The 13603-nt window shown below is 36.3% G+C and overlaps 1 protein-coding gene across 1 annotated transcript in view; it reads left to right on the forward strand.

Annotated features, from left to right (window-relative positions):
- LOC124955858 (collagen alpha-5(IV) chain-like) overlaps positions 1 to 9997 on the forward strand; it is a 19686-nt gene extending 9689 nt beyond the window's left edge. The window contains exons 3-27 of the mRNA XM_047510893.1: positions 1503 to 1547; positions 1642 to 1863; positions 2335 to 2397; positions 2957 to 3193; positions 3290 to 3451; positions 3523 to 3649; positions 3729 to 3878; positions 3968 to 4144; positions 4237 to 4401; positions 4515 to 4864; positions 4954 to 5203; positions 5289 to 5482; positions 5589 to 5795; positions 5871 to 5976; positions 6104 to 6648; positions 6731 to 6929; positions 7035 to 7234; positions 7303 to 7402; positions 7475 to 7660; positions 7792 to 8084; positions 8165 to 8252; positions 8341 to 8511; positions 8636 to 8821; positions 8940 to 9232; positions 9318 to 9997. Of these exons, the coding sequence (XP_047366849.1) occupies positions 1503 to 1547; positions 1642 to 1863; positions 2335 to 2397; positions 2957 to 3193; positions 3290 to 3451; positions 3523 to 3649; positions 3729 to 3878; positions 3968 to 4144; positions 4237 to 4401; positions 4515 to 4864; positions 4954 to 5203; positions 5289 to 5482; positions 5589 to 5795; positions 5871 to 5976; positions 6104 to 6648; positions 6731 to 6929; positions 7035 to 7234; positions 7303 to 7402; positions 7475 to 7660; positions 7792 to 8084; positions 8165 to 8252; positions 8341 to 8511; positions 8636 to 8821; positions 8940 to 9232; positions 9318 to 9773 (5172 nt within the window). The 3' untranslated portion in view covers positions 9774 to 9997. The remainder of the gene's footprint in view (positions 1 to 1502; positions 1548 to 1641; positions 1864 to 2334; positions 2398 to 2956; positions 3194 to 3289; positions 3452 to 3522; positions 3650 to 3728; positions 3879 to 3967; positions 4145 to 4236; positions 4402 to 4514; positions 4865 to 4953; positions 5204 to 5288; positions 5483 to 5588; positions 5796 to 5870; positions 5977 to 6103; positions 6649 to 6730; positions 6930 to 7034; positions 7235 to 7302; positions 7403 to 7474; positions 7661 to 7791; positions 8085 to 8164; positions 8253 to 8340; positions 8512 to 8635; positions 8822 to 8939; positions 9233 to 9317) is intronic.
- Positions 9998 to 13603: the final 3606 nt, after the last annotated feature.

Raw genomic sequence — 13603 nt, forward strand, 5'->3', positions numbered from 1 at the left:
TTATTTGGTACGATTGTTGCTTGACAGTTTTCAATGGATTAGTAGATTTCTCATTTGGTACTATAACGTTCGAGATTGCTGCTACCATTGCCGTTGCTGACAAAACGAACAACGTATTTTGTGATAAGGCTCATCGAACGGATACGCGAGCCAATCCTACGCGTTCTTTGCTCTTCCTATCGCAAATGCGGGGGTGAAGTCACTCTCGTTTCCGTCCTACTATTCACGAAGTCGAGGACGCATTTCTCTCCGAAATGAAAGAATTTATTTTCTTCTCTCTTATCTAAAACGTTTATGTGTACCTACGAATAATAATTACCATTGCTTTCCCTTCCGTTCGTAATATCTTCAAAGTTCATCGTTCGTCTTGGATGATTCCATTGTCTTTATTCTCCATCGTTTCTTCAATGGGGGAAAGTTATTGTGAAAAGAAAAGTTATTTCTGTTCATTTTTTCTTTTTTTTTTTTTTTTTTTAACTACTACAACTTGGACCAAATTTCGATATAATAATTTAAAACTATAATTTTGGAGACCTCAAAAAAAAATATTTCAATTTTTCGAAAGCGTCACCTACAGTAACTTTCTCTCTTAAGAGAACGACTCCAAAGGGCATTAGTAACAATCAAGGATTCGAAAAGGAACGTAGCTTCGAAGCAAGCTATCCTTGTCCTTTGTTAGAATGACGAAAAAGGATGAGAAAAGCATGGCTGCCATCGAAATCAGGTCGCCATGATCTCGGAATCTTGCGTGTATACGAGAAGGAAAGACAGAGAACGAAAGAGACAAAAGATGGAAGTCGCTCGTTGATAACGCACTTCCCATTGACAAGTGTACTGTCTCCGTCTGTCTCTGTTTCTCTCACTCCTTTTGCATCCCGACGTTCCCAAGCCGGACGTCGAATGATCTCATATCCAGATATTCGTTGATGTATACTCTTCCTCCTCCTCTTCGAATCCCCATCAACCATGTCCTTTTTGCGATTCATCATTGTATCCTCTGTGACGATTATAGTACCGCCCTCTTTTTTTTCTTTTTTCTTTTTTTTTTTGATTATGCTGTTCCAAGGTTGTATACACTATTTCCCTTGTTCATTTATACGAAAAAAAAAATATATTCTTCCTTTTGTAAAGGTTTTTTCCATCGCATATTGAAGAAAAAAAACTGTTATCGTCATATTGATAATAATGTCGCGTTGTGAATAATGGTAGCGGCAATAAGAGACCATTTATGGGTATGTTTTAATACCAGGCTCCGATTGGACCTTTCCTTTTCGTGCATACGAAAGTGGGTCCATCGATGAAGAAACTTTAAATGGAAGTGTGTCAATTTCGTATGGAGTATGCCCGTAAAAGACATACGAAAGAGCCTTTAGAGCAATGCGCTCATCGTCTCGTGCTTCGAAAACGCATACATATTACATTATCCTTGTAACGTAATACTTTATGATCAATGATTAAAATTTCGATTAAAACTTCATTCTTTTTTTTTTCTTTTTCTTTAGGGCGAATCTGGTATACGAGGATTCACTGGATCTCCTGGACTTTCCGTATGTATGATAATACTTATAATATAGATACGCCTAATTTCTAAATGAATTGCAAAGTTTTACTTGAAACGATGCACTTGATAATTTCCCACAGGGTAACACTGGAGTTCCTGGTGTTATGGGACCAGACGGTCTTGATGGATGCAACGGCACAGATGGTCGTGCCGGTGCACCAGGTATGCCTGGAGTTTATGGTGAACGAGGAGGAGAAGGAGAAGTGGGAGATTATGGTCCTCCTGGTGAACCTGGCGAAGGTGGAATCAATTCGGTCGGTGTAAAGGGAGACCAAGGTGATTCTGGTAACAATGGACCACAGGTAAATAGCGTGTAATTTAGATACGTTTTTATACGTGTTGATGAATGTCGTTTAAAATTTAGATCTTCTTCGAAAGAATATAAGTATATTTTTTAATATTTCGCTATATAATTATTAATATTTCTAATTTAGCAAACTATAGACATTCACAGTACGAATAATTTCGTACAACTGATAGTAATAAGACATTTTCTTGTTTACTTGCTCGCTTCAAATGTGCTGCTACGTACTGTTTACCGTCGTAGAGTTTACCGTCAAATAACAACTTTAGCCAAGATGTATTCTATATCAAATTGTAATTTAAAGTGTACACTATATATAAAATATTAGATTCTTTTATAAAGTATTAGATTTATTTTATTTTCTAAAAATATATATCTTATGTACAGTAATATGGAGAATTAAATTAATAGTTATTTTATACCTTATTCCAAGATAAACGTTATATGAAAACAATTTTTTCTCATCCAGGGTTATCCAGGATCGTACGGCATTCCAGGAGATATGGGTTATCCAGGAGAGACCGGTGACTTTGTAAGTATTTTCTAATCATATACGATAATAACTGACAATTATGTATGATTCAATTTGAATAGAAAAAAATGAACGATCGAACGATAGCATTTTACAAAATCGAATACAATTTTACCAAACTATAAACGATGAGACAATTATTATCGTTAGGCGAAGGGCGATCATCTCTCGTCTATTATGATAAAAAAGATCCATCGTCGTCCAGGAAAAAGAAATTAGTTCAACCAGACGACGAGTAAGAAGCAACTTTTAATCGCTCTTGCTAAAGAGCGTGTGTACTGAAATTCAAAGCGATGATACTCAATCTGCTGACACAACTATTACAGATAGCACGAATCATCTTTCTCGAGAGAAGATTTAAAAAAATAACGAATAATAATAAACGACTAATCACTTTTTCAATAAAACATCTCAATTTTGATAAACTTGTTACTATTCGCGTAGAAAAAGTTTGTTCGAAATCGTCAAAAGAATCTGTATTAAATGGAAACTATGTTAAACATCCTTATTGTTTATTATTAATAGAATTGTACACTTCTCTTTTAATATTTAATTTTAGGGCTATCCAGGTGGTCCAGGTCTACCAGGTATGGGAGGTGATCGTGGAGAGGCCGTTTATGGTGTAAAAGGAGTGCCTGGTGAACAAGGTGATAGGGGTGAACCAGGTTCGAGTAATGAACAGTACAAAAAAAAAGTGAATTCTAGCCACGTGAAAGGTGTTAAAGGTTGGAAAGGACAACGAGGAGATCGTGGATATCGCGGACGCAAAGGAGAAGTAGGGGCAAAAGGACCGCAGGTATGAAAAAATAATGACTAAGATCAATGAGTATAAGACAGTATGAATATCAGTGAAAAACATTAGCCAATAGGATTTAATTTCTCTTATCCATAGGGTCGACCAGGTTTCGCTGGAATAAAAGGTATAAAAGGCGAACGAGGGGATGACGGTCCAAGAGGAAAACAAGGTTTCGAAGGACCAGCCGGACCTGCCGGAAATAAAGGAGAAAAAGGGGCACCGGGTTATGCGGGACAACCTGGAACGGACGGTCCCGATGTATGGCTTCATTCAAAACTGTCTTATTGTATCGATTATTTCCATAAACTTTCTTTACGATTTCTTTTCAGGGAGAATCTGGTGAAATTGGTAATCAAGGTCCTCCAGGAAAACAAGGAGCTGCTGGTGAACCAGGAACATATATACCTGAACTCGACGAAATAATCGCTGGAAGTATTGGAATTCAGGGAGATCTTGGTTAGTTTTATAAGATAAAATCAATTAAATGTTGCAATTTGTTGAAGATTAAACCCGGTTCGTTTCGCTTTCGAAATAGGACCACCCGGTGATCCTGGTGAATCAGGAACTCCTGGACTTCCTGGAAAAGTTGGATACATCGGTTCTCCAGGACCTCCAGGACCTTCTGGACCACCTGGTGAACCAGGACAGAAAGGTTCTTCCATCAAAGGAGAACAAGGAGATGACGGTGCGACGATCTTTTAGACATCTATAAGTCTTACGTAAAGCTAAAAATATATACGGCGTATAATAAATCATTATTTTCATATTTTACAGGACTTCCTGGTACGATCGGACCACAAGGACAATCCGGTCTTCCCGGTCAATCTGGATTCATTGGTGCGAAAGGATTTCCAGGTGTAACGATTATAGGTCCATCAGGTCCTGATGGTAAATCAGGGTTATCAGGACTAACTGGTCCACCCGGAGATCGTGGTGATCCTGGACCACCTGGTAATGAAAACTTTCTTCAAGGAATTAAATATTATTAAAAGATATTATAGGATTAATATCTTTTGTTAACGTTTGTGATTTTATTCTTTTAGGAGAGAAAGGCTTTCCTGGAAAAGGAGTTCAAATCAGAGGTCCACCCGGAGAACACGGTTTACCGGGATCTCCAGGAATGCCTGGTCCAGATGGATGGCCAGGTAGACCTGGTCCTAAAGGCGTTAAGGGTTTCCGTGGAGATGATTGTGGTATATGTACGCCAGGTAAGTAAAGGAAAGACGAGTAGATAGATACACGCACATACGTAATTTTATATAAAATTATTTAAGTCAAATTTAATATTATATCACTAAAGCTCCATTATACATTTTTATAGGATTACCCGGTGGAAAAGGTGAACGCGGTGATTCTGGTGTGAGCGGATATCCAGGAACTCCTGGATTTCCTGGATTACCCGGGTCTCGTGGATTTAAAGGTAAACAAGGTAAAGCTGGCCCAATAGGGCCACGAGGATTAGAGGGGGACAGTGGAAGGCCAGGTATTGCAGGACCGCAAGGTCCTAAAGGAGAACCAGGAAAGGTCTTCTTACCGCCGGAAGAGCATCATATCAGTCCACCCGGGGATATTGGTGATATGGGACTCCCTGGGCCGGAAGGTATTATGGGACCGTGGGGTAAAGTTGGCCAAATTGGAGATACAGGAGCACCTGGACCAAAAGGAGAAAAGGTTAGTAATCGCCTTTTACATTATTAATTATATAACATTGTTAATTATATAACGTTATTATATAACGCTATTAATTATATTACCAATAGGGCGATCACGGTGCTCCCGGATTTCCTGGTCGTAATGGAACACATGGATGGGATGGTATACCTGGTGAAAAAGGTGAACCGGCATCCGTACCAATAACATTTTTACGTGGTGATCCAGGATATGATGGCATGTTGGGTGTAAAAGGTATTAAAGGAGAATCTGGTAAAAAGGGAGAGCCTGGAGATGCTTCACAGTTTTCGATCGAGAAACAGGGAGACAAAGGATATAAAGGCGAACGTGGTGCTCCTGGTTAGTCAAAATTACAGTGTTTTTCTTATTTGTAAAAGTTACCATATCCCTCGAAAATTTAATATTTATAAAATAATGTTTGCAGGTGAAACTGGCTTCAAAGGTTATCAAGGACAAAGTGGCGATGAAGGTTACCCTGGCCTACCAGGGCCTGTAGGATCTCCTGGTTTATCGCTTCAAGGACCAATAGGTTTGAAAGGATATCCAGGAATGCCAGGACTTCAAGGACCCCGTGGCCCCGCTGGCACTCCTGGATCTCAAGGACCAGTCGGTTTTGCTGTAAGTTGAAATCTATTATCAAAAAAAAAATATATCAAAAAAATAACATATTATATCATGATATCTCATCAATTCAATTACGTATAATAATAGATACATAATTTAGGGTCGTCCTGGCAATAAAGGAGATCGTGGTGATCCTGGCACGAATATTTTTTACGGTGAAATAGGTGAACCCGGTCCGTACGGAGATAAAGGTGAAATTGGAGATCCTGGACCACAAGGTTTCCGTGGCCGACCAGGGATAGATGGATCGAAAGGTATGAAAGGTGGAAAAGGAGCTCCTGGTTTCGAAGGTTTGCCTGGTCTTCAGGTTAGTGGTTTATTAAAGATTCTAGATATCTTTTTACTAAATATATTACTATTGTTATTATTATTATCACTATAGGGCGGTAAAGGTCAACGAGGATATACTGCACAAGGCAAAAGAGGTTTTCCAGGAATTACAGGACAACCTGGAATGCCTGGAAGAATAGGTGATGTAGGAATTCGTGGTAAGTTTAAAAAAAGGAATTGTATAAAATTAAACAGAGATAAGATCGTAAAAATATGAGGTTGAATAGCACACGAATAAGAAATAAAAATAACTTGGACACATTTACGTACTATCAATGATTTCAGGACCCGATGGTCTGTCAGGATTCGACGGCATGAAAGGATTAAAAGGAGAAATTGGTTTCGTTGGACGCCGTGGCGACGATGGAGACAGCGGTCCTCAGGGTTTCCATGGTTTAGATGGAAGTATAGGTTTACCTGGCCGTCCAGGTGCGGAAGGTGATGTTGGGGACATTGGTGATCCTGGACCACCTGGTTGGCTTGGTCTCGATGGAATCGATGGTGCACTAGGTGCAAAAGGAGAAAAAGGAAATATAGGTATCACTGGTAAACCGGGTTATCCTGGCCCAGTAGGTCTCAAAGGTATCGAAGGAGATGTTGGACCGGACGGAGTACCTGGTCTATCAGGAGACAATTCGTTCAGTGGTCCACAAGGTGATATGGGAGATCCCGGCTTCACCGGAGAGATGGGGCCTGCAGGACGCTCTGGATTTGATGGTCGACCTGGTTTATCAGGAGAACCTGGTTTAGCTACGGATGGATTAAATGGTTTAACCGGAGAAAAAGGAGAACCAGGATTCAATGGATTTAATGGACCACCTGGCCCAAAAGTAATAATTATAAAAGAAATAATAATGTTAATAAAATTCGGCTCGTAAACGGATATAATTGAAATACTTTTATTGTATTTAGGGAGAAATAGGTGACATGGGACCGGATGGATTTAAGGGAGAAAGGGGAGACCAAGGTTTTAAGGGACCACTCGGTTATCCTGGTATTCATGGTAGATACGGGGATAAAGGTCAACGTGGTCTAATAGGACCACCTGGTTTCGATGGTCTAGATGGAAAACAAGGTCCCGATGGTGATCCTGGTATAATGGGTCGCCCAGGTATAATTGACAATATCTAATTGAAAGCCAAATCTTCAATTATATACAAACTTTATCGCTATATATATGTTTCTACAATTATAAATTATTTAAATTTTGTTTAAGGTATGCCTGGAGATGATGGCTTGCAAGGTTACCCAGGTATTATAGGTGCACCAGGTGGCAAAGGTCAAGTAGGAGAACCTGGAATGCCATCGTATGCGATAGCAGAAATAGGTGATCAAGGAAATCCAGGATTAAATGGCTTAACAGGCCAGAAAGGAGAACCAGGTGCTCAAGGATATCTCGGAATACCGGGTCGTAAAGTTAGTTTACTTGTACCGAACTTCTTGTTCTTTAAGAAAATGAATAATAAAAGAAAAAAAATATGTAGGGCCAACAAGGTGATATAGGATATCCAGGACAAGATGGTTTCCCAGGTTTCCCAGGACTAAAAGGAATAGTAGGCGATCAAGGTTTTGCTGGTCTCGACGGTAATGTATTAAAAAAATATTACTCATTTAGATCGTTGAACATAAATGTGAATTATTTTCTTACTTCGATAGGTTTAACTGAGAACTCAGCCGAGCATGGTGAAACAGGACGTGCTGGTCTTGATGGAATGCCTGGAATTCCTGGTCGGCCAGGACAAAAAGGTGCTCCTGGGGAATATGGGCTAAACGGTCCTAAAGGAATTCGTGGAGACGTCGGATATTCGCTTCATGGGCCTAAGGGAATAATGGGAAATCAAGGTAAATATCGTCGTATACATACATTTTCGTAATATCGAAGGACTGAAAGTAGATAGATTTTGACGATTACACGAATTATTAGTCGAGTTATTATTTAATAAATCTTTTTATTAACGAATCATAATGTGCAGGTCACACAGGATACGTAGGTTTCCCTGGTTCACCCGGTTCCCAGGGATTATCTGGTTTCCCAGGTATATCTGGTCCCAAGGGTTACGTCGGTGAACCAGGTATATCTGCTAGTAGTGCAAAGGGTGAAAAAGGTGAACCTGGTTGGAGAGGATTGGACGGTCAATCAGGACCGAAAGGACCAAGAGGCGATTCAGGGTTATCCGGTTTCCAAGGCTTGCCTGGAGCTAAAGGAGAAAGAGGAGATGATGGTGAACCAGGATTACCAGGATTGCCTGGTCCTCCAGGACCACAGGTTATTTCTTAAAAACAATTTTCTCCTTTACAAACAAATACTTAAGTTTTTGGTAACTTATGGAATCTTTATTTTAATAGGGTCCGAAAGGAGATCGGGGTATAAATCCATTTTCAACTTTCTCTGGACGTGGGCCACCCGGAGATGTAGGACCTCCAGGATTGCCGGGTAATATAGTAGAAACTAATGTAAAATTGTATAAAAATAATAGATACTTCAAAACCAAATCCCATAACAATTTTATTAATTTTTATAGGCTTCCCCGGATCCCGAGGTCCAATAGGCGAACCAGGTAAAGACGGATTCCCTGGTCGAGAAGGAGAACGCGGTATGATCGGATTACCTGGACCACAAGGGCCTGATGGTAAAGAAGGTCCAATTGGTTATCCTGGCTCGCCTGGCACGGTTGGTAGGCAAGGTCTTACTGGTAAGTTTTTACATTAACCAATTACATTAGTAATTAATTACTATATTGGACTAAATCGAAAGATGTAGTTTCATTAAATTCGGATAAATGAGCACAGATAATATACCACTAAATATTTTTATAGGAAATGCCGGTCTCCCAGGCATACCAGCAACAGCACCTCCTGGTCCCAGTAACAGAGGATTCCACTTTGCTAAACATTCTCAATCCGAAATGATTCCACTTTGTCCAAAGAATACAGTAAAATTATGGGATGGATTCTCTTTACTTCATATTATGGGCAATGGCCGAGCTTACGCACAAGATCTTGGTAAGTATAGTCGATATATATTTGCTCGTTACTTCATCTCGAATAACAAATTAGAATAAAATTGGAACGAAAAGAACGACACGTTTATCTACACATTTTCGATGTATTATAATTATAGGTACTGCAGGAAGTTGTATCAGAAAATTTTCAACGATGCCTTTCATGTTTTGTAACATGAACAATGTTTGCGATTATGCCAATCGTAACGATTATAGTTATTGGCTCAGTACCACCGAACCCATGCCAATGATGATGACACCTATACCAGCTCCGGAAGTCGGTAGATACATATCGAGATGTTCAGTTTGCGAGGCTCCAACGAGGATCATTGCTGTACATAGTCAATCTATGGATATACCAGAGTGCCCTGGTGGTTGGGAAGAATTATGGATTGGATACAGTTTTCTTATGGTAATGCCATAACGATAAAATCAATCAACAAAAAATCAATGAAAACTCGCTCGTTATCGATCGAACGACAACGTTAATGTTACAGCACAGGGACGCTGGAGCAGACGGTGGTGGTCAGTCATTGATCTCGCCAGGATCATGTTTAGAAGAATTTCGTGCTAGACCATTTATCGAGTGCCGCGGCTTAGGTACCTGCAATTACTTCTCCACGGCGACTTCCTACTGGTTGGCGACTATTAAAGACTACGAAATGTTCCGAAAGCCTTTGCAGCAAACACTAAAAACCGATCATACGTCGAGAGTCAGTCGTTGTGCCGTCTGCCTTCGACGTCGTATTACCGAAGATCGGTTTGTCAGACCAGAAGTAGGTAACATACACCTTAGGCCGAAAAATTATCCACAGTCACGTTACCCTTCGGATTATTCACGGCAGAGAGTACCATTTGGTAGAAGTAAAAATCCAAATAGACATGTACCATATCACTATCGAAAAAGAGGTCGCCTTCGTAAAGTCGAACGAACCGAGGTACCGAACCTCTAGACGAGTTTCCAAATTACGAATAAAAAAGTGATACGTAGGACTCGTTCGATGAACCCCACCCCTCTATGTGTACATATAAATAAATACATATGTATATGAACTCTATTCTTTTACGGCTATTGCGAAATTACACGAGGCTACTCGTTTAACTTTTGCCAATCGCATGATAACCAGATGCGAAACATTATGCCAAATAAAAAGAACAGCGTACGTTCCTTCGAAAACTGACAGAATGAATATCAATTTTATATCGCGATATTCAAGAATATAATAAATTAATTAAATTAACGTTCATCTATATTATTACATTCGTTATTATAGAGCTTTTCACGTGTATCGCATAAAATAAAAATATTTTCTATAAGCTACTTTTTTGCATTCCTTTGATTCCTCCAAATAACGATACATATCCATTATTCTTCATATAGATTTCATTCTGTAAAAGACATTTAACCAAATTTTCTCCAATAAAAAAAATATTAAAAGAGAAAAAAATAACAAATTCGCTTTTAAATGATGAAAATGATATCACGTGATCTGCGTTGACTAGTATTATCATTTCGACATATGGAAATTTCTTTTGTCCGAATGTGGAAGCATAAATATTAAGTTTATCGAAAAGTTCTGTGTAAAAATCTTTTTTTTTTTTTTTGATTATTAAAAATGAATGTTTCTTAACGAAAGAAAAATTATCAAAAACGAAAGGACAAAACTTGTCGATAAACTTGATAAAAGATTCGATCCCAAAATAAATGATAAACGATAAAATCGGTATTATATTTATATTTATAAAATTATTCATCATTAGAAAGCACATATGATCTATCTATATGACGTAATTCGCTACATACATGCGCGTACGAGCGCGCGAATTTTACGACACTCACGCGCACCGGACGCGCCCATACATTCGCCTCTCATCTGCAAACACACGTAAGAGGAGACACACGCGCGGCTATACACACTCACGTACGTACGTACGTATTTATATGTACGTATTTATATAAATTTATACGTACGTATACGTACATATGTGTAAAGATGAGTATATGTCTCTTTCTCGCTCGTTCGCTCTCTCTTTCTCTCTCTCTTTCTCTCTCTCTCTCTCACACTCTCTCTCTCTCTCTCTCTCTCTTTCTCTCTCTCTCTCACTCGCTCGCTCGATCTCGTTTTTTTCTCCCACTCTTTTTTCTTTTTCTATGTATGTACGTGTACATATTCAGAGTACCTCACGAATGTGTTTTACAGAGATTATAACTTTGTAACTGTTTCGATTGGAAGAAAATGCAACGGAGAACGACGCTGAATGTTCATCGTATAGCTCGAATAAAATTATTCTAAGCGCAATTTGTTTGATTAATACATTATCCATATAACGCCGATGAAAAATTTTTAATTACATTCATATTAAAAGCAAAACAAGCTTGAAATGTCTAAGATCGTGTATACGAGAGATGATATACATATAATATATTTATATATATAATATACATATATATATATATATATATATATATATATATATATATATATATAAGAGAAAAGAAAAAAAATAGAATCAACAATTGTATATATTTTTCATTTTGAACTCGCGTATTTTTAAATCACTTTAAACATTTGCACATAACGCCTTAAGTTCTGAAGCAATTCGTAGCTTTTCTAAATTCGATTTTGCCTTTTTTTTTAGCAGTATATTACTTCTTTCTTTCATAAAAATAACACGAACTGTAACAATACAAATTTATAATCGAGATTTTTTTCGTAATCTTAAGAAACATTAAACGATATAATAATAATTCGTGAAAATACCACAGCATAAAAAATTGGAAGTTATAAATAACTTTTCGTAATATAAAAAAAGAAAAAAAAAAGAAAAAAAATACAACAAATTTAAATATATCTCAAAGTTTCTACGATTATCGAAAATGTAAACGATAAAACATAATATTTAGAAGGCATGCCATGCATGCTCTCTTTTTCCAACATATTTCATTAAATTATATCATACTTCAAAAGCAATCGATACATTTCAATTTTTGTTTTCGATATATATTTCTACCAAACATAATTTCTAATCTTTAATATCTATTATACCGATGCATATTTCACAATATATACGCTTCGTCGCAATTTCTTCCAAATCTAGTAAATGGTGAACTTCCTGAAAAAATAAGACACTTGCGTGAGATTTCTTTCATATGTATGTATATGTATATACACACTTCACGTGTGTGTACACATATAGTATTGTAATTAGAAGTTTTCTCATTTATATAACAACAGATGTCATTTAGAAGTAATTCAGTGTGCATCTAAGATCCAAAAGAGAATTACCGAGCTATGCAAAATAGAAGATTGATTTCATTTCTTCACACGTATACATATATAAATATACGTAAGTTTATATAGTAATTATATATAAATAATCTATCGAGCAATTACTTATATATAACACGTATATAAATTAATATACATATATATACATATACATTCATACAATATATTTATATTGATATAAAGGTACTCTTACTATCAAATAGAAATACGCATACGCCAAGTGTTCAATAATATCAATATTAATAAAATAATATTAATAATAATAATAATAATAATAATAATAATAATAATAATAATAATAATAATAAAAATAATAATAATAAAAATAATAATAATAATAATAATAATATTAATAATATAATAATAATAATAATAATAATAATAATAATAATAATAATAATAATAATAATAATAATAATAATAAACCTTAATCTTATAATAATATAGTAATTGCAACAATAATATTGGTAATAGTGATAATGATGATGTCAATAATATTAATAAAATAAAATAAAATAATAATAGTTATAATCATATTAACAACAACAAGTATTCTTTGTCACATTTTGGTTGCAGATTCTTACAATCACAAATATATTATTCATAATGTAATAGTCAAAAAGATGTTAAATTAAGAGAATACATGATAGTGCTCTATTCTTCTGTGTACAATAATTAAACCTATAAATAGTTTTATGTTCAACAGCCAGTGGTATAGTAAAGTATACCTTTGAGGTACCTACGTAGTTTTCTTTTCTTTCAGCGATATCAAATAAAATATCGACGAAGAACACGTGCGCCATTAATTCGGGGAGTTAAACGTGAATTCACCGCCGATATTATATATTTTATACATCTAATATCGCTCGAAGAAGCTGGGACGCCCCGAGAAAGGTTATCTATATGTGAACGTGTGTTTTGTGTATGTATCTCTGTCTCTGTATTGTGTATAACGTGTTTTATATATATATATATATATATATATATATATATATATATGTGTATATATAATATATATATATATAATGAAATATATATATATTTATAAATATATATATATATATATATATATATATATATATATATATATATATATATATAATAATGAATTATTGTAGCATGGCGACGTGCAATTCTATCGTAATTCCTTTCCTTTCGTTACAACAGATAGAGTAAATTAAATCTAATTAACGCTCCTCGTTCATTCCTATGTCCATCATACAGCCTCATCATCTTTTTTCTCTCTTTCTTGATTTGCCCATTTAAATATATTTTTTGTGTGTAAAATAAAATACAACACAATATCGTATTAAATAAATGGTCCAAGCAATGACAGCCGTAACACGTACGCACTCACTCACATCAATATCAACGAAAGTCTCGACACAGCCAAACATAGAAACGAAAACTTTTGGTCCTTCGAGTTCGGATAAAACGACAGATGCTGTTTTTGCAAGAAAAAAAGCTCCTTTTCCGTCACGGATTATCACGAT

The sequence above is a fragment of the Vespa velutina genome, chromosome 19 (genome assembly GCF_912470025.1).
Source record: "Vespa velutina chromosome 19, iVesVel2.1, whole genome shotgun sequence".
Taxonomy (NCBI): domain Eukaryota; kingdom Metazoa; phylum Arthropoda; class Insecta; order Hymenoptera; family Vespidae; genus Vespa; species Vespa velutina.